The sequence below is a fragment of the Phascolarctos cinereus genome, unplaced genomic scaffold (genome assembly GCF_003287225.1).
Source record: "Phascolarctos cinereus isolate Bilbo 61053 unplaced genomic scaffold, phaCin_HiC Scaffold_5;HRSCAF=322, whole genome shotgun sequence".
In the NCBI taxonomy this organism is placed as follows: Eukaryota; Metazoa; Chordata; class Mammalia; order Diprotodontia; family Phascolarctidae; genus Phascolarctos; species Phascolarctos cinereus.
This window is the reverse complement of record NW_027555958.1, coordinates 84,625,263-84,649,834: the sequence shown is the minus strand read 5'-3', so window position 1 is coordinate 84,649,834 and position 24,572 is coordinate 84,625,263. Positions and strand designations below refer to the sequence as shown.

The 24,572-nt window shown below is 37.8% G+C and overlaps 1 protein-coding gene across 6 annotated transcripts in view; it reads right to left on the bottom strand.

The window, feature by feature from the left end:
• Positions 1-5,707: 5,707 nt before the first annotated feature.
• Positions 5,708-24,572, bottom strand: part of RPS6KA2 (ribosomal protein S6 kinase A2) — a 547,475-nt gene continuing 528,610 nt past the window's right edge. For all 6 annotated transcript variants that reach the window (XM_078155047.1, XM_078155048.1, XM_078155049.1 and 3 more), the window contains 5 exons: positions 22,732-22,893; positions 19,891-19,967; positions 17,700-17,817; positions 14,040-14,177; positions 5,708-9,713 (listed from right to left, as the gene is read on the bottom strand). In XM_078155047.1, coding sequence (XP_078011173.1) covers positions 9,588-9,713; positions 14,040-14,177; positions 17,700-17,817; positions 19,891-19,967; positions 22,732-22,893 — 621 coding nt within the window. In that variant the 3' untranslated portion in view covers positions 5,708-9,587. The remainder of the gene's footprint in view (positions 9,714-14,039; positions 14,178-17,699; positions 17,818-19,890; positions 19,968-22,731; positions 22,894-24,572) is intronic.

Sequence of the window (24,572 nt, the reverse complement as noted above, 5' to 3'; positions counted from 1 at the left end):
TGACGTTAGTGGACATGAAAATCATAGAATCATAGAATTTTAAAGTTGGTAGGAACCTTTGATGTCATCTTCTCAAAATCCTGTTTCCAGATGCCAAATCCCTGCTAGAATTTGTCTACTCTCAGCTGTCACAAACAGCTTCTTGCCAGGGATGGGAAACCTGCAGCCTCGAGGCCACATTTGGCCTAGGTCCTTGGGTATAGCCTTTTGACTGAATCCAAGTTTTACAGAACAAATCTTTTTATTAAGGGGATTTGTTCTGTGAAGTTTGGATTAAGTCAAAGGGCCGCACTTGAGGACCGAGAGGGCCACATGCAGCCTTGAGGCTGCACATTCCCCACCCCTGTGAGACAGTGTCATTCTTCCCTATTCAATCAATTGAATCAACCAATAAGCATTTAAGTGCCCAGTATGGGCCAGACATTGTATTAGCTGTTGAAGGTACAAAGGGGGGAAAAATGGAAACCCATGCTCCCAAGCTTCTGCTGTATTTCACTCTTTGAAGTTTTTGAGGAGGAAAGGTAAACTCCTCCAAGGCAGGAATTTTTTTTATGCCTTCATATCCCTAGAACCTAGTACAATGCCTTGTGTATTATAACTTTAATATTTTTGAGTTGACTTGGATTTTTGCTGAGACTTGGGACAAAAGTAGAAGCTGAGCTGATCTTGGGCAAAATTATAAGGTAGGAAGTTTGTCTTCATGGTGTGGCATTTAAAAAGTTTGAGAGACATAATTTCTGGGTAATTTGTCATTTTATTGGTAATGTCAGCATTTTCAATAAAAGGTCAGTGGCACTCTTGAATGCCAAAGACCCTCATGGCAGCAGACTCAAGATTTATATGCCCTTGGAAAAGCAGGTATTCCTGAGGGTGGCAATAAACTCTGATTGGTTAACAATTAGTGAGAGGATGAATATTATAATGAGGGGCTGGATGCAGGCCACAAGAATCCTTTTGTATGGATTAGTAACCTTGGTTTTTGTTTAAGTTTGATGCCACTGTTTTAGATTCTCACATAACTTTTTTCTTTTCCCTATTCTTTGTGTGTGTGTGTGTGTGTGTGTGTGTGTGTGTGTGTGTGTGTGTGAGAGAGAGAGAGAGAGAGAGAGAGAGAGAGAGAGAGAGAGAGAAAGAGAGAGAGAGAGAGAGGCAATTGGGGTTAAGTGACTTGCCTAGGGTCACACAGCTAGTATGTGTTAAGGGTCTGAGGCAGATTTGAACTTAGGTATCCTGACTTCAGGGCCGGTGCACTATCCACTGTGCCACTTAGCTGCCCCCACTCCCATGATGGCTATTATCAAGTATTTGAAGTATATTCTATGGAATGGGTTTAAACTTGCCTTTCTTGACCCCCCAGATAGCAGAAATACGGAAAACTGGTGGAAATGGTAGAGAAATAGATTTTAACTCAACCAAGAAAAAACCTAAAAGTTGAAGCTGCACAAAAGAAGAATTATTTAGCTTGCTAGGTAATGAATTTTTCATCACTGAAGCTCTTCAGGTAGGATATCCCTCTACAACAACCCTGACATGTGGTCACCCAATCTCCACTTGAGGAACTCCAGTATGCAAAATTCATCATCTATCAAGGTTAATCATGTTTTTCCTAAGTTTTCTCTTCTTCAGTCCCTCCCAACTTACCATCCCATAACACTTACATGCTTTCTGTAAGTGGGCCATTACCTCAAGGTCCTGCTGTTCATCTAGGAGGAAACTAATTTAAGCTGTTGTTAATGCTCGGTAATGACAATGTTATTTTCCTCAATCATATTTCTGTTTGAAATCACTTTCAGTTTCCCTAGCTAGAAGTGGTTTCCCTCTCTTGAATTTTCATAGTAATTTATTATGTTTTCTCGTTTTACCTTATATAATAGTTACTTGTATATGTGTCCCATCTTTCCTTCTAGATTGTAAAGTTATGATAGCAGAAATCTTGTCTTATTTCTGTTTGTATCTCACATAATGCCTTGAATATAGTGGACACAGTTCATGCTGTTGAATTAAATGTTAGAGAAGTAAGTTGTGTAAATTTCATGGGGCATGTAATTGCCAATAGGGGGAAGATGTTTTGGGCAAGGAGAAGTTAGTGCTTTTCTAATTATACCTTATTAGAGGACAACTCTGAATGTAGACTGATATGGTGACATATGAAATAGAGTACAATAGCTTAACGTACACTTGACATGCCAACTGAAAGGGTAATAAGGAATGGGTTTCTCACATCCCGTAGATCATTTGTGGTCTTTAGTATCAGAACCTTTTGGAAGGTAATGGTCAGCTTGAATTACATGCTGCTATTTGGAATGAGAGGGAAGACCCCAGGGAATGGGAGCAGCAGGCAGGGAGGTGTGCATGCAGTGTAGGACTATTGCAGGGCTTTGGGCAATGCAGGAATTCTTGTAAGGGAAATTCAGAGATTTCATGAAAATGGTCAAGACTAGGAAACGGGCAAATTAACACTGTGGGGATCCCAATAACATGGAAGTTATCTTTGTGAAATGCTGTATCAAAAAGCTTCCCTACTGACTGACTGGTTTCCAGGAGAATTTATGCTGTTCTTTTAAGGGATCTGAGTATAATAGCCACTCCAATAATGTCTCCTATAGACACTAGAGAAATGGTTACTGTCACTTTAAGAAGCGTTGAAATCTTGAAGAGTGGCTGTTTACCTTACATTTCCCAAAGAATCAATGGGGAAGAGGGAAAATTTTAGCTTTGTTCCATGAAGAATCTGTGAGGAAATGGAGAGTATTAACTGCTATTTGCAAAACGATTGGGTTTTAACTGTCATCTATGAGGAGACTGTTTTCCTGTTATGTCTAGAGAGACTGTGAGAGGACAGAAAAAAGAGATCACTTAATGGAAGGATTGAATTCAGTCTTTTTGTTGTGAACAAAGAAAATAGTTGAGTGACTTTGGATGTTATTCAGTGGAATTTCATAGTAGGACTGTGTTTCAGAAGTGATTCTTCTCAAAGTCAAAATACTGTAAATAATTTTTATGCTTGTGGTATTTACTACTTTGTTAATAAATTGTATATCCAATAATGTTGGTGTTTCCTTAAGCCTAGGAGGTTAGGGGATTTTGATGTGTGTGTGTGTGTATCTGTACATATATATATATATATATATATATATATATATATATATATATATATATATATATTATATATGTGCACACATACACACATACAACTGCTTATGGGAAAAATGGTTTCTCTAGTTTTTTAATAGATTAGGAGGAAGGTTCAGATCTGATTAATTAGAAAAAGATTGCAATTTTAGGAATTAAAAAATTGCCAAATATGCCTTAGAACTAAGGATGATGAGAATGAACATGGTAACAAGTCAAGTAGCAGACCACCCCATAGCATATGTGTGTGTGTGAGTATGTAGTTGATTACTGTCATATGAGTACATGATAGAGAATACCTGCTTGGAAAGTCTACCTCTATGTTACTGCATTCCTCAGTTTTCCCTCACATTCTTGTTTCCTAGGGCATTTCAAAGCTTCCTGGGACATTGATGAGTAAGGATGGTATTGCTGTTTTTTTCTTCTTTACTGCCTTCACATCATCCTACAGATCCTAGGACAAAGTATGTGCAGGGGAGCTTTGGATCACATGCCACAGAACATGCCTGAGGATTTGCCTATGGGGCTATAATAGAGTTGAACTTACACTCTGGTCACTTCTGGTGGACTTTCTGGAGTACTTCTTATGGAGTACTGAGCTTCTACCCTGGCCACTTGAGTATAATGGAAAGAACACTGAATTTGGAGAGGAGTCTGGGTTCAAATCCCAGTTCTACCATTTACTATGTGACCTTGAGCAAATAATTTCCCCTCTCTGGGCCTCACTTTTCCTGTCTTTAAAATGAAGAGATCTTTGAGCCCCCTTTTTAACACTAAATTCCATGACATCTATTAAGACAATATAATCAGGTTTTTAATAGCCTGGGAGGTTCTAGTCATAGTGATCCCAAGATCCTCAGGGCTTGCCTGATTCAGAACCAATCTTCTGGGAATAATTTTCTGGACTTGGATCACTGGTTGACAGTCTTTTAAATATTGTACCAACCTTTTCCTGGGTACTTGATTTGGACATCTTAATGAAATAACTTTTTAGATACTAGAGAAAACTATATTTTGTTCTAAGCTCCATAACTAGAGTGGGATATGGAGCTCCTGAAAATAACTTAGAAAAGAATGTAAAAGATTTTGGAAAAAAAAATATCTGGAATGAATTGATTTGAAGCAGGAAAGACTAAACTGTGAAATCATGGTTTTCAACTATATGGAGAATGTCATACGGAATAAATTTCCCCATTTTCACTTTGGAAAGGTCAGAAGGATCTAGAAAGCATTTTTTAGGGATCTTAATATGAAAATTTTGTTGATATGGCTGAAAATACTAGAACAAATTCTGTAAAGGAGTAGTATCTCTTTCTATAGACATCTTTTAAAGTAAGGTCCCTCTTTAAATTTACCTGTTTGAGGACAGCTTAGTTTCCTTGTAGCCTTAAGATTTCATTTATCACGTTGGATTCAAGGCAGTTTGCTCTTCATTTGAACCTCAAAGTGAAGATCTCCACAAGCCCTTGTTGTTTTATGCCATTGTGTAAATGACTATCAGTGACAAGTAACTAAAGTGGGAAGAGAAGAAAGAATTCTTTTCTAATCTGAAGGGAGGGTACATGTATATATATGTCCAACTCTTCATGACCCCATTTGGGTTTTTTTTTTTTTTGGCAAAGATACTACAATGGTTTGCTATTTCCTTTTCCAGATCATTTTACAGATGAGGAACAGAGGCAAAAAGAGTTAGGTGACTTGAACAGGGTCATACAGCTAGTAAGTGCCTGAAGCCAGTTTTGAACTCAGGAAGATGAGTCTTCCTGACTATAGTCCTGGCCCTCTATCCACTAGGCCTAGTTGCCCCATAAAGGGTAAATATGTATATGATATAACATAGTTAGAATTACATGAAGAGTTAGACATATCTTAAAACAACTGAACAATATACCCTTTGAGTATGCATATCATAAAAACATCAGCCTTGAGATACATATATATTGCACATATATATACATTGTTTGAATATGTATATGTGTATATATATTACATATATTCACATAAACACACACACATATATGGGTGTATAGGCCTGTGTATGGAGATCTTGATTACATATTTAAACAATTAAGATCACAGTATTTCTTCCTTTCTGGACTTCAAAGAGACTTGTCTTGAGTCAAAATCAACTTCAGCTTATGAGATAAGTATTAATATAAGTTAATATCTACAGAATATCCCTTGGGTATCTCTATTAGACACTGTTTCTTTTATGTTTTATGGGCTCCCTAAAGGACCCTACACCTGGGTCCTGAGAGATCTGAGGATAGAGCTCAGAGGACTTGTGAACATGGATAGGAAAAAAATGCATCTTTATTTTCCCTAACTTCTAAATAAAATTGATCATTTCCTTCAATGATTTAAAAACCTTCTCCTGAGAAGATATGCACAGGTTTCACCAGATTCCTATAAGAAATAAGATCCTTTGCTCTAGAAGCTCTCCCTGGTAATGCCCAACTCTTACTCTGCTACAGAGTGGGCAAAACCCAAGGTGGCGTGTGTTTTAAGCAAGTTTGTTAACACAAATTGGTTACACATTTGCCAAGTGAAAAATGAATGCAGATAGCCCAAAACAAACAGCATAGAATTTTGTTTTATTTCTTTATAAAGAAGGGATGTGCATGCCAAGCCAAAATGGCAGAGTACAGAAGAAGGATACAATGAGGATTCTCCCCAGCAGCCTGCCCCTGTGAGCTCTTGCCCCACTGTACAGTCAGACTGTTCATCTTATTCTACCAGTGTCCTTCATCATGCAACCCGCATACACACATACACACAGAGAGTTCTTAGTTCAGACGGTTTCACAATACAGTACCATCTACCCCTTGAGGATGCTACATCACAGCAGCTGACACCAGCAGCAGCACTGAAAACAGTGCGAGGAGAAAAGGTGGCAAGAAGCTTATCCACAGACCATTGTTGGGAGCAATATAGAAAGTCCAAAGGTTGTTATGCTATAAAAATATTACACTTCATAAAACCCATGTTTATTCAAAAAAAATCTATTCAGAAAACTCTGGAAAGCGTAATAAATATCTGTACAGTGACTGCTCATTTCAAACAAAATAGAAAGCGTGAACATAAAAATGATTTGTAAACATAGATACTGAACCTGTAAACAAAGTGCTGGGTCATGATATCTAAGTAGAAAAGCTGTTAAATACTAATTAACACACACATACATGTCCAGAGATTTCATTGTTCAACCTACTAGTTAGAAGTGAGCCTAAAAGCATTGATTGCCATCTGATTCCTGGCCTTCTGAAATGTTACATTTTGTCACCTTCTTGTTCTTTCTGAGACTTTTTATTACACTGAGAGGTGAGAGGCAGGGAGAACATAGAACCATCTCAGAAATAGAGTGGCGTGCAAATGAAGTCCTTATGATGTGCAACAAGAATCAACAAAACAGAAGGCAAAATCCCTTTGTGTAATTTTAAGGATAATACCATTTAATTAACAATACTGGCTTAACCTTAAGTACTATCATTCACGTAAAATCAACACATGCATAAAGGTAGGAAAAAAACATGTTAAGCATCAGACTTAAGGATAAGAAAATTTCTGTTTTTGTTTGTTTTTGGGCTATCTTGATTTGGAGCTGATACTGTCTGCATGGGCTAGTTTTGCTGGAATTAAATGAAATAGTTGTTTGGATATTTAAAAAAATGGGCATACTAAGGGTGAAAGAAAACACTACTCTAGTACAAGAAGGGCAGTACTGCATCTGTGCTTGTAAATGAACTTAGTTATTCACCCTTTTCTGCCTTTAAAGCATTCACTGTGCAAATGTAGCACATCTTAGCTGAGTTGTGGGATGCCCATTGCTAAGGGGAAAAGAAAATCTTTTCTGACTTTCTGTCAAATGAGCTTAAGTACTCATTTATTTTGGATAAGAGTTTCAAAAACTGGGTGTGCTTTCTAGCCATCCAACTGGATTTGGTTATAACAGAATCAAACACCTACTTAGCAGCTGGTGTAATAGGGTGTTTCCTTCTGTTAATACACATTATGCAATGTGGTGTATGCTAATTCATGAAGTAGTATTAAGCAGGTTCTTCTATGCTATAGCAGTAGCAGACAATATCAATGCCTCTGGGATCATTTCAGTTCAGTGTATAAAGACACACGAATCTGTATGAATTAAAAAAAAACACCCAAAGTTTTTAGCTGGTAAAGTTATATGGAACATGCTTTCACCACATGTGAATGGTACTATATCATTCATTTCTTCCTGCCTCAACTTTTTGAAACCCCCAAAAGAAGTGACAAAAATCACTTGGTTTAACAGCCAAGGAATCTTAAAAATCCTCAATAACAAAAGAAACAGACATCAATTTTAAGACCAACACAGAGAAAGACATTGGAGGCTGAGGTCTACTACCTTCATTTTTTTTTTTTGAAGCAGGGGGAAAATCATCAAGCAATACCCAAGCTTCTCTGTCTAGTAGCCCATTGAAGAAACAATGAAAAACACCTTATGAGAATAATAGAAGACATGGGAACAATAAGAAAGACTTGAATGTTTTTGTTTGTGATCTACAAACAATGAAATCTAACATAATAATCAAAGGTTATTTATTAAGTAAGTTTATTTTTCAAGTTCAGAAAGTAACTGGCAGGAGTTAGCATTTTTCTGAACTTGGCACATACCTTAATCATGGAGTTAGATGGGCGTGGATGTAAGTGGGGGTGGTGGTAAGAAATGAAACAAATGGTGTCATTTAGATGAAATTACATTGACATCGACAATTAAGCTCAGAAGAAAGGTTGCATTCACTACCAACTTGGATCTTCTCATAGTTACCATCAAACAAGTTGTCTGGCTTCAGTAAATGTACAGAAAATAAAAAGGCAAGATGAAGAAACAGGTAAAGTACTTTTTTTTTTCTCTTGCAACTCTGCTGAACTGAGTTACTGGACTGAGAACACACTGGACTAAGTGGGGCCCACAGGGATCCTTAGGGACAGGAAATAACACTTAGGTCTACTTTCCCAACAACTGCCTGTTTGTGCTGGGTCTTTTGCCTGGTGACTTTCATTTCACAGCATTGTTTGATTTGGCAAAGGTCAGCACATCGAAGCTCTTATTCCAACCCTTCCCCCCACCCTTAGCTGCCACCCCCCCCATGTGCACAGCACATTAAGTCAAACATTTAAATAGCATTTAAATTATTAAAATGTCAAACAGTGATTTAAAAATAGACCTACCCAACAGAAACATAACATTCAACACAAAAACACAATTCCTAAAAAGTGCATCACTACTGTTAATGCATCCTCTTGTTCTGTCTCCCTTTTCCTCCCCCCCTGCTTCTTTAGGGCAAGGGAGTGGAAGGCCTTAATGGTATACCTCCTGATTCCAGTTGGACTTAAGAGAGGCATTGACTCAGCCAACAGAATCTGGGGCAGGGATATCAGAGCTCAATTTTCTCAATAGTCACAGTTTTTTTCTTAGAGCTGAAAATGAAAGCAAACAGCAAATAGACTGCTTTTTTTTTTAAAGCACAGGGAGCGGAAAATTATCTCATAGGGAAACAAAAACCCAAAGCTCTCTCTAAATCCTTAATTGGCCTTTTTGTCTACCAAGAGCTAAGGGTTGTAGAAATAAGAAAATTGAGAGGGAACATAGGTTTTTTCCTACGCCTCTTTCTAAGGAGTTTATTTTCTTCATTTTAGTGAAATTGGTACATGAAGGCCAAATATTATCTTCTTGGTGGCCTCATTTATGCCTTAGGTAGGCTTTTTTCTCCCCTTTTAATTTGGAAAGAGAAAGAGGGACATTATAAACCACCTCAATCAAAATGGGAGGAGAGCAGACAGAAAAGTAATACCTTGGGTTTCTATGAATGCAAATAGGTATCTATCCCTAGATGCCAAAATGCACATGGCATTATCCAGCCAATTGGAAATCTGAAAGGGATACTTTAGTAGCCTTTTCCCTTTTGGAAATGAACATCAGTGGATTATTGATTAATGTATTTGGACAATGTTTTTTTTTTTTAATTCTATGCATATTAGCTGGTAAGGCAGTAAATTGTGGGCTCAGATCATTGGCCTTTCAATCAAAAAGTGTCTCTTTAAAACACTTTTAAAAATTATTTTGATGAAAAGAATAAGACTAATATAGGCATTTACAGGTTCTCATAGAATCCTGAAGAGCTCTAGAATGATTCTGAGGAAATGAATTCATTTGGTTTTACTTGGGAATAAGGAAGCAGAGCAGTTGGTAATGTTGGCACAGCACAGCTTTGAGAAGTCAGTAAGTCAGAGTCCTGTTCAGGGCTGGAAAAGGAAATGAAAGGAGGCAAGGGAGAGTGCTGCCTTATGTTGGACTTCTGGTCATTCCAGCAATGCTCACGTGCGCTACCCAAGAGTCCAGGAGCTGAGTGACAAAGACGGACCTCTCTGGGGAGGAGCTGTCGGGTTTGTGAGTAGGTGCTCTTGATCGCCTGCTACAACCTTGTTGATGTAAGTCTCTTCATGCCCCTGTGCTGAGCCAGGTTGGAGGATAATACAGGCTCCAATCTTGGTGCCTGAGGGGTTCGGTTTAAAGCCAAGTACGTGGCAGCCATCGCACCCTGTAAGACAATATAGAAAGAGAAGGGATGAAGGACCTAGGAAAAACTCACCAACATTCCTCTATCATTCCATTTCTCCTTCGCTTGGTTGTCATGAGGGACAGGGAGGGCAATGCTATAGACCCATGCATCATGCACCAACAAACGTGCATACTGATTGATGATTATCTGGGCTTTGAATTTCGGAAGGCTGACCAGTTCTGTACTAGTGGGTGAGTTTGGGGTGAAGTTCTGTTTGTTGAACTGACTTAAACTGAGCTAGCTTTTGAGTAATCACTAGCTCAGAGAAAGTAGTTATCAGAAACCACTGTATTTTGCTGACTTTGTAAGTTGTTGCTTTGAGTGGTTCTGTGCTATTTTAGAGATCTGACCAGTCCTTGGTATGGCTTTGGAACTGGCTTTTCCATTGGATGGCTAGAGGGTGCTGGATTTTCTAGGAAAATACTTAAAAAAACCCCACATTCCTGAGGCTATGACAGGAGACAGCTGTTCGGGTCAGTGTGTAAGGCAAACCATCATTTTTCTTGTTGAGTTATTCTTAGATAATTACGGGTTTTGTAGAAAGAACACTAGACTTATATTCAGAAAAATTTTGAAATTCTGGGTCTATTTATTAGTTATGTGATTAGCAAGTAAAGTACCAAATCTCACTTATAATTCTATAATGGAGATGTCACAGAACCTCACAGTAGGCAAAAGTCATGAAGTTTGAAGTCATTATATTTGATTTAGAAACCTCTTTGCAACATCCTTGACAAGAAGTCACTCACCTTCTATTTGAAGATCTCCAGGGAGGAGAATCCTCTATGTACTGAGGCACCCTAATCTACTCTTAGAGTTCTGACTATTAGTTAGGTGGCTCAGTTGATAGATAGAATGTTGGACCTAGAGACAGAGAGTCCTGAGTTAAAATTTGATCTCAGACTCTTTCTAGCTTTGGGTGCCTGAGCAAGTCACATAACCATTAACTACCTCAGTTTCTTTATCTGTAAAATGGAGATAAATAATAGGACCTATCTCACAGGGTTGTTGTGAGGATCAAATGAGATAATATTTGTAAAGAACCTTAAAACTCTATATGAATATTAGCTATTACTAGCTAGGATTAGTTTTTCCTTATACCAAGCCAATATCTGTTTACACATTTCTGCTGGTTGTGCCGTGTTGGGGCAAAGAGAACAAGTCATTCTTCTTCTACATGGTACCCCTTCAAATGCTTTAAACCAGACATTGTGTCTTTACCTACCTCACAGGGTTGTTGTTAGGAAAGTGTTCTGTAAATTTTGAAACACTAACTAAATGTGAGTTATTAGTACCAAGGCGATAATTTAGACTAGAATAACATAAACTTTTTGTGTATATGTGAGAAGATGCCACTTTGCATTGTCAAAGAAGTCTTGGGATTGCTGAAAATGAGGTGAGAATGTGGATGCTAACAGTGAGGTCCCTGTGAGTACAAAAGGGAGTCAGGGTTTTCTCCTTCAATCCCCTCAGTCTTACAATGGAAAGGGCATTGAATCTGGCATCAGAAGACTCAGCTTTGAATACTAGTTATATTACTTATTACCTAGATGACCACTGGAAAGCTATGATCTCTCTGGATCTCAGTTTTCTCTATAAGGAGACAGGGTTGGAATAAATGATCTTTAATTGTCTACTCTAGCTACATGTTCCATGATCTTTTATGTTATAGTCAGGCTCTTTTCAAATGAAGCTTTCCAAATGTGGCCTTGCTTTACAAGGTATACTAATCTCAGAATACATGGCCTTTGTCAGTATATTTTGTAAGGGAAGGTAACACAAAGAATCATGTAAAGAAAACTTGTACAGTGTTTTATGTTTTCCCTACCTAAAAGGAAATAGCTGTCGGATTATAATGTCTTACTATATACCAGTCACTGAGCTAAGCGCTGGGTATACAAGAAAGGCAACACAGTGTGCTCTCAAGGAGAGCACATTAATGGAGGAGGCAAGATGCAAATAAATAAGTCTATTGTTCAGTTATTTTGTCAGTCATGTCCAACTCTTTGTGACCCCATTTGGGGGTTTCTTGGCAGAAATACTGGAATGGCTTGCCATTTCCTTCTACAGTTCATTTTACAGATGAAGAACTGAGGCAAACAGGGTTAAGTGACTTGCCCAGGGTCACACAGCTAGTGTCTGAGGCCATATTTGAACTCAGGAAGATGAGTCTTCCTGATTTCAGGTCCTGCACTCTATCCACTTCACCACTTAGCTGCCCAAATAGGTACATACAAGATCCACACAGAGTAGATGGCAGTAATCTTAGAAGGGAAGGACCAGGAAAGACCTCCTGAAGAAGGTAACCTTTGTGGTGTATCCACAAGGAAACCAGGAATACTGAGAAGTGCAAGTGTGGAGGGACAGCATTCCAGGGATGGGAGGCAGGGAATGTAAAAGCATGAGACAGATAGGATTGAATAGTAGGGAAATATAAAACTACAGTTATATTGATAAGACCATAAATGGAATCACATGGGAAAATCTACTAGGAGAGAAATTTTCAAGAGGTTTAAAAAATTTGTTTATTTTTTTTTTACTCTGTTCCTCATTACACTGCTCATTATTACTGCTTCAAAGCAGCAGGGCTGTTACTAGCAATATAAAACTCTGACATTCACTTGCTCACTAGATATTAGCTGAGCAGCACATTTTTAATGGCACTCTCAGGAGCAAATATTCTCTAACCAAAGAGTCCCTCTCAAGAGGGTTTTTTTTTGTTCCTATTAGTTTCATCATTAGTGGGCAAAATTAATAGGCTGAAGGCAATGCCTGGGTCCTCCATTTTCACTCTCTGGGAAGATGACATTGTTGCTGAGAAAAGGCATGGTAGATTTGTCAGTGTGGATTCTAGCTCTTTTTCTTTTTTTTATATTCACATATATACATCTTTAAAATGCCTTGGGTTTTTTCAGCATTTATACTAGTATCCATAATATCTTGCTTAAAAAGGAAAGGTAGGGGGAAGTGGAATAATCCTATTAAAGAGGAAGGTTACTTCTCAATAGCCTGCACTACCTTCATGTGACACTAATTTTGATAGGGATGTTGAGTGCCTAGATAATGGCCTAGAACTGTAGGGTTTGGGACTCTGAATGGTACCCTACTATAAAATGTTAATAGATGCCAGAACTGATTCATATGCAGTGCCTTCTGTTTCTGTTTTTATGATATATGTGTCTACATTTCATTTTAATTTTTATTGTCTTGATTATTTGAAGAGCAGGAGTTACCAGGACAATATTTCTCTGTGCTTCCCAAGACCACTCCTATTTCTGCCCCTCTTCCAACCTTACTTTCCAGACTTATTTCTCCTATGCCCCTTCACACAGTCTATATTCTAGACAAAGCAGACTACCTTATTCTAGAACTTGGTTGTCTATTTCTTGTGCTTTGTATGAGCTATTCCTCATACCTGGAATGCACTCTATCCTTACCCCTACTCATACTCTTTATTTTCCTTCAAGACACAGTTGAGATATTGAAGCTTGTCTTGATCCCTTCCAGTTATTAATGCTTTCCCATTTCTCAAAACACATCGTATTTACTAATCATTGTGCATATTGCATCTCATTCTCTGTAGCATATAAGCTACTTGAGAGTAGGGACTGTCTTCTTCCCTCCCTCCTTCCTCCTTCCTTCTTTCCCTCCTTCCCTCCCTCCCTCCATTCCTTCTTCCTTTCCTTTCTTCCTCCCTCTCTTCTCTCCTTCCTTTCTTTCTCTTCCTTCCTTCCCCTTCCTCCTTTCCTTCCTTCCTTTCTCCCTTCTTCCCTTCCTTCCCTGTTCCTTAATACCTAGCACAGTTTCTTGTATAGTATTTTTTTTTTGGTGGGGGAAGAAGGGAACCTGGGTCTGGGAACTACTGGTATGGAAGCTTCCTCCACCTAGCCAATCAATATCTCTTCTTTAGTTTTAAAGAGTTGCCTGGTGGCACTGAGAGGTTAATTGATTCACCCATGGCTACCCAGCTAACATTTTAAAGTCAGGTCCCAGGTTTTCCTGACTCTAAGGCCAGCTACTACATCACATTGACTTTTGCCTCATGTACAGCAGATAATAAATACTCATAGAATTGAACTGAACATCCTATACCCTGAGAGAAGTTTAGTTAACAAAGCACTGGACTTGGAATCAGCTGACTTGCCCTATATTACCAGCTTTGCTACTAAATAGCTATGACCCTGGATGAGTAATTTCATTTCCTTGGGGTCAGTCTCCTTTTTTGTAAAATGAGAAGAGGTTGGACTGGAAGACATTCCTAAGGTCTTTGACCAGCTCTGATATTCTTTGATTCTAAAACTCTACCTTCACCAAGTGGACGTCCTGTCGGCTGAGCTGGTTTTGAGATAAGTAGTCCCTGTTTACGATCCATGGATGTCTCAGTACTTGGGCTGCAGTTAGGCGCTGATGGGGGTCCACATGAAGCATCTTGGATACAACATCCTGTGATGAAAAAAGAAAAGGAAACAATGAGAAAAGAAAAGGAGTTGGGTTCAAGAAGCTGTACTAATTGCCTTTCTCTCTTGTGGGTCATCTCACCACGTATATGAGTTTGATACAAACTCTTTAGTATTCAGAAATGTATGTATGATAAAAAAAAATCTTCAGTCGACTCAACCACTATGCTGATATTTTATAAAGCAATTAAGACCATAAAGCTGATACATAAAACAATTCTTGTAAATTGCTCAAATATTATAGAAATACAAACCTGTTTGGTCCACAGATCCAAGCCTGAAATAGTAAATATCAGCACGGATACAAATCAGCACCTTCCACAGTTAAAGAAATATGTAACAATTCATGTAAACCAAGTATATTCATGCTTTTAAAGCACCATGATTCATCAATGATTATAATGATTGCCAACAAATATCAAGTATGCTAATGATAGCAGATCTATGTTGCAGATCCAATATGTCTAAATTCAATGCTTTTTCTTCTTTTAGTTCTTAAATAACAAACAACGAATCCTCAATACTTATTTAAACAGAGATCTGCCTTTAATAACTAATCAAGGAGATTTGCAAGAATTCCCACCAAATGGGAATTGTGAATGACAAACTTAAAAGTTAAATAAAATGTATAAGGCCACTTTAATAATATCCTTAAATAATTTGTAAATGAATATACTTTGTACAGTGAACTAGTACATAATGAACAATATAACAACACTTCTCATTTCCACATCTTTCTTCCAAAGAATTCAAAATTCTTTTTTGTTTCTTAGAGTCTAAATTTCTGACAATATCTTGAAGAAGATAGCTAAAAGGAACATTCTTATTCCCATTTTACTGATGGGGAAATTGCTAACATGGAACGCAGATGTCTTGTTCAAGATCGCAGAAGTTGGGGAGCATTAGAAATCCCTTGACTCCTAAGTCTAGTGTTTCTACCATGAGATACAGTAACAGAGCCTCAGAATTGGAAAGGGCTTCAGAGACTTGTCATCTAAAGACCCGTGGTTGAGTCTCAGCAACCTTGGGCAAGTCACTTAGCTTCTTGTCTTACTTATCTCAAAGGGTGATTATGAGGATCAAATGAGGTAACACTTGAAAGCTTTCCCCCTGTAAAATGTTAGGGCAACTCGGTGGCACAATGGATAGAGTGCTGGGCCTGGAATCAAGCAGACCTGAATTCTAATCAGGTCTCAGAAACTTCTAGCTGTGGGACCCTATTCAAGTCACCTAAACTTGTGTGCCTCAGTTTCCTCATCTGTAAAATGAGCTGGAGAAGGAAATGGCAAACCATTCTAGTATCTTTGCCAAGAAAACCCCAAATGGGGTCACAAAGAGTTGGACACAACAGAAAACAACTGAACAACAAAAATATTATACAAATGCTCTACATTCAAACAGTGAAACCACACAAATTATCTTCATCCAGCCAAACTTACTCATCCCTTTAAAGCCCAACCCAGGTTCTACTTCTTACATTATAAGTCCCTCTAATGGCAGAGATAGCTTACATCATCATCATCATCATCATCATAGCTAACATTCATAAAGCAGTATAAAGTTTGCAAAGATTTATGTATATATATATATATATATATATATATATATATATATATATATCTCATCATTTATCTCATTTATGTAAATTACCTCATTTGATCCTGTTGACATCCCTGTCAGGTAGGTACTATTATTATCCTCATTTTGTGGATAAGGAAATTGAGACCTTTAGAATTTGATTATGGTCACACGGCTAGTAAGATCTGAGGTAGGATTCAAATTCAGGTGTTCCTGACCCCACATCCAATGCTCTACCCACCCTTCCACATAACTGCAATATACTGTATCAGGGACTTTTTGATTGGATATGAACTGACTGAAATCAATTAACATAGCCCTCAATTCTGAAGTCTGGAAAAAATGAGACTGGGCCCAAAAGAAATTAGGCAGGTAACAGTCAAGAAAGGATTTATTGCCATTTAAAAATACTGTATCTGAACAAAGTAAAAAGTGTACAGCAGAGAACAAAAGAAAACCTACAAGGAAGCAAAGAAAAGATGGACAGTTTTCAACATAATGCACAGCATTTAATATACAGGCTTTCTTTAAATGAAAAGTTATTGCTATATATTTTGAATCCTCTCCTATGTTTCATTATGCATGTGACATTTTTTTTTACTTTCTTATTTTATATTTAAGTTTATAATGTTTCTTTATCTTTTCTTATTACGTGTTTAAGTTTTAGCACTTGTCTAAAATGAAAAAATTTAAAAAGATACTCTATCACATCCTAATGCCCTGAGTAATTAGGCACTTATTCTATTCATGTGCATAATATGCATATGTATGTATGTATGTACATATCTATATATCTATATAGCCTTGCACACTTACTAGCTGGGTGACCCTGGGCAAGTCATTTAACTTCTGTCTGCCTCAATTTCCTCATCAGTAAAATGGGGATAATAATAGCACCTACCGTCCAGTAAATGAGATAATAATTGTAAAGCCCTTAGCACTGTACCTGACAAACAGTGAATGCTATATAAATGTTAGCTATTATTATTATTATTATTATTATTATTATTATCATCATCATCATCATAAAGGAACTTGTTATTGAAGCATGTGCGGGTAGGTTTGCAAATGAAGTTTTTACTTACTTTTTAAAAAATTTATATTATCAATTTATTTTGATTTATCAACAATCACTTCCATATGCTTTTGAGTTTAAAATTTTTCTCCCCCTTCCTCCCCACCACCCTTCCCAAGATGGCACACAATCTGATATAGGCTATACATTTACATTCCTATTAAGCATATTATCACATTAGTGAAGTTGTAAGTAAAAATTAAAACCAATAGGAGGAACCATCAGAAAGAGGAAACAAAACTCAATAGAAGAGAAAAAAGAAAGATAGTGATTCAACTTCCATAGTTCTTTCTTTGGATGTGGATAGCATTTTCCATCACTAGGCTTCTGCAGCTGTCTTAGATTCTTGTATTGCTGAGAAGGGTTAAGTTTATCAATATTAGTCATCGCACAACATGGCTGTTATTGTGTACAACATTCTCTTGGTTCTGCTCACTTCATTCAGCATCAGATCATACAAGTCTTTCCAAGTTTTTCTGAAGTCAGCCTGTTCATCATTTCTTATAGCACAATAATATTCCATTACATTCATATACCACAACTTGCTCAGCCATTCCCCAATGGATGGGCATCCTTTCAATTTCCAATTCTTTGCCACCACAAAAAGAGCTGCTGTGAATATTTTTGTACATGTGGGTCCTTTTCCCATTTGTATGATCTCTTTGGGATATAGCCCTAGCAGTGCTATTGCTGGGTCAAAGGGTATGCACATTTTTATAGCTCTTTGGGTATAGTTCCAAATTATTCTCCAAAATGGTTGGATCATTTCACAACTCCACCAACAATGCATTAGTGCTCCAATTTTCCCACATCTTCTCCAACATTTATCATTTTCCTGTTTTAATTTTTACTTACTTTTGCAGCATCAGATACAGAATCCCAATTTCCTCCTGAAAGTGCATATTTCCCACTACCGATCCTTGCCAAGATTTCTTCAGGAGTGTCATCTGGTCCATTTGCAAAAGGAGTGAACCTGTGACGTGAATGAAACTTAGGGTAACAAAGTTCCTTTCCAGAGTTTAAGATGTTTATTCTTGAAGAACAGTACCCTGTGTTACAAGAATAATCATTTTTAAAGGACCTCAGGTACAGGCCTTTCTTGAGTTATTTCTCCAGCTTCCTTTCTGGCAGATCAGGTTACTACTTGCATCCATATAAAGTCATCCTGATTTTCCTTGATGTACCTTATTTCAGTGTGATGTTGAATATTTCCGTTTTATAAAAAAAACAGTGAAGATGAGAGAAGAGGTTATGTTATATGCTGAGGATCCTTTTGGTAAGAAGTCAGGCAGAAAACCCACATTTTCTGCCATTCAATGCACTAGTCTAATCTAGGGATTTTAAAAGTATGACTCTAGGATCCATGCTTTGGTTTATATGATTTATTCAATTAATGGTTTATTAGGCGGCTACTTTGTGAGAGGTTCTTCACTAGGTGCTGGGGCTTGTTGTTCAGTCCTTTTTTAGTTGTGTATGATTTTTCATGACTTCATTTGGGGTTTTCTTGGCAAAGATATTAGAGTGGTTTGCTATTTCCTTCTCCAACTCATTTTACAGATGAGGAAACTGAGGCAAATAGGGCTAAGTGACTTGCCCAGGGTCACACAGCTTTTAGTAAGTATCTGAAGCCAGATTTGAACTCAGGAAGATGAGTCTTCCTGACTCTAGTTCTGGCGCTCTGCCCACTGTGCCACCTATATAGGCTTTATAGACAGTTCCTGTCTCCAAAGAACTTATATTCCACTGTGTGCCTACTTCATTAATTAGACACAAACAAGCAAGGTACAAGGAAAATTTAGATGAAAGAGACCACTAGAAGACAAAGCTTGTACTTTTATTTGGAGGATGAATTCATTTCTTTCTTCTGCCCTGTTGAGATATTTTTGCACATTTGTGACATAGGAGTGGGTAGTCCAAATGCTTTGTTCATTGGATGTTTTGTTTGATTCACGTACTCCACAGATTGAAAAAAAAGTAAGAGAAAAAGTGACAGGTCATGGAACTTTAAAGCTGGAAAGGGAAATCAAGGATTATTTAACTGAACCCTCAAAGGAGAAAAATGATGCTCTAAAGTGAGCTGACAGCAAAGTTAGATTGGTGTCCTGATACCCAGACTGACATTAAAAGGCTTTCAGGAGAGACTACAGTTGCTCCTTGGGCACTAGGTGGCGCCATAGTGCATAGGGTACTGTGCCTGGAGTCAGGAGGACTTACCTTTATAAGTTTGAATCTGACCTCAGACACTAACTAGCTGTGTGACCCCCAAGGAAATCACTTAACCCTGTTTGCCTCAGTTTTCCCATCTGTAAAAATGAGTTGGAGAAGGAAACGGCAAACCACTCTAGTATCTTTGTCAAGAAAACCCCAAATGGGGTCACGGAGAGTCAGACATGCCTGATAAACAACTGAACAACAACAATAATTGTTACTCTACTTGTGTGACCTTGGGCAAGTCACTGTACATTTTTGGTTCTCAGTTTCCTCATATGTATACTGACTGGGTTGAACTAGATCAGAAATTTTTAACTTTTTTGTCTATGTCATGGAGTCCTTTGGCAATCTGGCAGACCTCTTCTCAGAATAATGTTTTCAAATGCACAAAAAATACAAACATTTATATTAAAATGTAGTTATGAAAAACATTACAGAAAATTCATGGACCTCAGGTGAAGAACCCCTGGCTAGGTGATCTCTAAGTTTCCTCTCAGGTCTAAATCCTATAATCTCTCTTATTGGCACAAAATAAGACAGGAAAGCTTCCAAAGGTAAGAGCCCAATGTTTTTTATCCTTCTATTGTGGTAGTGGTGGGTTGGCTAGGGTACAGGAGGGAAGAACGAAAGGGGGTGGGATTCCATCTAAAAAGGCCTTGAGCGTTTATGGGCATGTGTTGTCTCTGAGGAGAGGAGAGAGGTAAGAGATGGAAAGGGGTGTGTAGATGTTGGTTTTGCAGTAGTTTCAAGCACATGAGCTAAAAATCAGCCCACACACCCTCCTGCCAGGCATATCCCAACTTGCTACTTCTTGCCAAAGAAGGTGTCTACTTACCCTGCAAGCATTGTATATAAAAGGATCCCTAAGCTCCAGATATCGCAAGCTGCATCATAGCCCTGCCGTTTCAAGACCTACGTGGAGGAAAACAAAGGATAATTAATTAATATTCAAGTCTTTTACTGGAAAAATCTAATTTGTAGCATTTTTCTTGAATGAGGTCAATAAGCAGAATGCGATGAGGAGGCACGGTGTAGGGAGAGGCTTTGAAATCTCTATGTCATTTTACAAAACCATTCACATGGTAGAAGGATATTGATGATTCACAATACTGAACAATTTATAGTGCTACAGTCCCCTTTTATATTCTTATAGCTACACAAACAAGAAGAAAAGGCTATGAGTTGACCGAAGCTTCATATCCATGTGAGAGTCTTGTAGTCAAGTTCATTTGAGTAAGATTGCAGAAAATGTCACTAAAGTAGGCTCCTTGGATAACCTCATTCTTAGCTCTAGCCAGTCTATTAGCCTTCTCATTTCCCTACCTACTTAACTCTGATGCTGGGAAACAGCTCAATTTCCCCATTAGGTGGCAGGCATGCTATTTTTTCCTGATAGCCATTTGCCATCTCTTCTACTGGTGCCATAGTAACGAGTGTTTCAAAAATGAATAGCTGGACTTAACAAAGAAACCACGTGAAAACGAATATATGAGAGGAAGAGCAAATAACCAAGAGGAATGTTTGCTTTTCATTGGCATTAATCACCTAAAACACAAGCATTTCAAAATATCCTCGTTATTGCCTAAATAGGCAGTATTTGTGGTTTCTATTGTATGGTTGATAACATTTTGTTCACACTTCTGAGTGTTTTGACTTGTTTTAATTTGACTATTATTGATGTCCCCTCCACATCTCCAGCCCACCCCCTCCTTTTTGTATTTTCGTTCAAGGCAGCTAGGTGCCATAGGGTTAGCAGTCTGGAACTTAAATTCAGGGAGACTCGAGTTCAAATTCTGTCACAGACACTTGGCAGCTAGGTAACTCTGAGCAAGTAGTTTAACCTCCCTCAGCCTGTTTCCTCATCTATAAAATGGGAATATTAATAGCACCTACTTCATAGGATTATTGTGAGGATCAAATGAGATAATACACTTGCAAATCTTGAACCATTATATACATGCTAGCTGACATTTTTAGTTATTAGCTTTCATTCATTTATTTGTGACTTAAGCCTCTACCTAACCATTTTGTCTCTCTCTGATTCTCTCATGCTTGGCTGTATAGCTGTAACTAGGGTGAGGCCATCTATGTCTTACCTCATGGTGAAAAATTTTGAGGGGCTCCATAGCATTGTTTTGGAGTGTGTTTTTCTTCCCTGACTCTTCCCTACCATACCTTCTCTTTCACATACTCAACATGTTGATAATTTTGACCTGAGGAATGCTTTCTCCCTTTTCAGAAGCAACCTTGAGATATACCAGGGCATATTCATTCTTCCCATTCCCAGTCCTATCTCTATCCCAATTCCTCTTAATTGTTCAGGCACAATAATAGCTAGTTATGACTCTGCTTAGCTGCATTCCTAAAGACACTGATTAATCTACATGGGCCACATTACTAACATTACAAAGTAGTTGAAAGGGTTGAAAGAGAGCTTGAAAAGGAAGGAAAAAACATAAAGTTCTTACTGAAGCCTATAACCTGAAGGTATGGAAAACTCTTAGAAAATAGCCCTCAGGATTCATTTTCAGGTTTTACTGGCAACCCAGCCATTCTGAGGTTTTCATGAATCTTTAATGTTATTAATTTTAGTGTCTGTTCTCTGCCTTTCCTATGATAGTCAGCAATCTCAAGTAGGAATTAGGATACAAATTATGTCCAATAAATATCTAACACTCAGTAAATATCGATATTATGCTGTCATAGCTATGTTACTAACTGCTTTCTCATCTTTCTCTCCCCCACCCTGAATTCTCCTATTCTGTCTCCTTCTCTCTTATCACATTTCAACCTTGTGTCATATTTATTCACGTATATATGATATTTTCCATTAAACTAAATGCTACAAGGGCAAGAATTATATAGTTTTTCATCTTTGTAGTCTCATTGCTTAAGGCATTGCATTTAAGAAATATTTATTAAATTGATCTCTAGACAAGACACTACATTCCATTGTAAGGAAAAGGAGGATATTATATGTGTATATAAACATACACATATACGTGCATATACATACATATATGTATGTACACATACACATACAGATTTATGTATGTACATATACACATACATACATATATGTAGTCCAAATTAGTTGCTTATAGTTAATCCTAAATCAAGTCAATCACCATCCAAACTCTCTGCCAGCATCATGCTAACCAGAAACAAGCAAGAGATCATTTTCATATTTCACAAATAGGAAAATAAAATGTGAAGTGCTGGGTGTAAGGTCATTGAGAGATTCGTAGGGATTGAATTAGGAGAAAAATCCCTGATCACTGATCCCAATTCCACTGTGGCATAGGTAAAAGAGCATAGGGTTTCACAACAAAGGATTAGGGTTCCAATCTCAACTCCACTAATTACTACCTTACATGACCCTGGGCAAGTTACTTGTCCTCTCCAGGTCTCAGCTTCTTCATCTATAAAATGAGAGGCTTGGACTAACCAATATCTAAGGTCCCTCCTGGGCTTAGGTCTTTTGATTCAAACTGCCACTGACATGAAAGGGAAAAATGATTTTATCATTTTTGTTTATAAATGTATTTTGGGTGAATCTTTATTAATAAAAAAAAATAAACTGAAGGCTTTTTTTTTTTTGAGAAGGTGTGAAAAAGTTGGTGGCTTTCTTAAGGATGACTGGGGTATATTTTTCTAATGGTTTGTGAGCTCTGACCTCAGGGGCCACGAAATTAGCGGTGTAGCATGGCGTCATGAGCAGTCCATTCTCTGCCCTCAGTTGCTTGGCAAATCCAAAATCACAGATCCTGATGGAATCTGGATTTCCAGACTCATCCATGTATAGGATATTACTGGGCTTCAGATCTCGGTGAACAACCTGGAGAGACATAAAACACTCTTAACCATTCAGGGGCTGGCACAAGGCAAACAGGAGAAAAGATTGAATAAAGCCAGAAGGGATGGATTTATGTAGAACATGTATATTCTGAACTGATATCTCGACAGGAAGCAGAGCAATTATAACCAATAGGCCATTGTCTTATTTGAAGAGTTTATCTATCATCTTTCTTCTCACTCTCTTTCTTTTTCTCATCCTCCTCTCCCATTCTGATCTGTCACTCAGATTCAGAAATCTAGCATCAGGAGCCCTGACTAATAGTGAATTTGAATTTTGAATTTGAAATTTTAATTTGAAATTTGAATAGTGAATTTGAGAGATAAGTAAATACATTCCTACCAGAAAGAGAAGGTAGGACATCATGAGTTATTTTGTTAAAAGGAAGTATGTGGGCTGGGTTAACCTAAATAATATCATCTACCTTTTAAAAATCATATATGGATATGTCAAAGCAAGGCAGGTATTTAGGTGGAAAAGTCATTTCTCTTGAAGGGGAGCAAAGAGGATTACTATAATAATGTGCTGTGATCCCTACGTAGGCTAGGGCTGTGAACATCTCAAATCTCCTATTAAAAAAATCAAGGGAGAGAATCCAAGCAGTAAAGAGGAATAGAAGGGACTTAGGAATCAGACTCAGTACAGCTAGGCCCCAAGAGAAAGATGATGAAATGGTTTTTTTTTTTAACTTCCACTATCTCTTTTTATTAATCATAAGAAAACCTGAAAACCAAACCAAACCAAGCCATTATTACAAGTGCTAGCTCTGGAGTTGGGCCATACTGGGGGAAAACAAGTGTTTTCTTCTTCTATCCTCCCAGATAGTTATACAGCTAAAAAGCATTGTGTGGTCTTGAAGTCATCAACTTGTTTTAGTGAATAAATAAGAAGGACACATAGCCTAACTACACAGCATTAGAGGTTTCACAGGAATGACGGGAAAATAGGTAATTACCACTGTCAATGATGTAATCATCATTCCCATGGCTAAGTAGTGCCATTCCCTAGAATATCCCCCATCTTCCCTTATTTAGTTAGGTATAAAAGTATCAAGTTAAGGAAAATACTAATACAGTTCCATTGGGGGATCATCTCACTGTACAGTATGAATTTGCCAGGACATATCCCCAAATCTTCAGCTTTAATTCAATTCATTTACTTTTCTTTCTTTCCACTAGAGTTGTCCTTCTGTCACGGAAGTGACCCTTAGTTTTTGAAAATGATGACAGTGGGGCACAAGCTATGGTAAATCTTACCAAGTTGCAAAGGCTTCAAGTAAAGTTTGGATCTTCAAAGATCCATCAATGAAATCATGGATTCATTCAACATTTGACATACCTTTATTAAGCACCTAGTATGTGAGAGGGAGGGTGGTGTAGTAGATTGAGAGTTGGCCTTAGAGTCAGGAAGACATGGGTTTAGGTATCTTCTCTGACACATATTGATTGCCTTTATGACCCTGGGCAAGTCACTTAACTACTTAGTAACCTAGGAAACTTTTTAAGACTGTATATTGCAGAGAAAATACTGAATTGCATGCATAGAGGAAGTTTTCTCATAGTGAACTAATTTTTACTAATGAAAATCATGGATCCGGTTCCCCTCCACTCAAAACAAACAAATAAACAAACCCCAAAAACGTTAGGCCCTACCTTCAACTA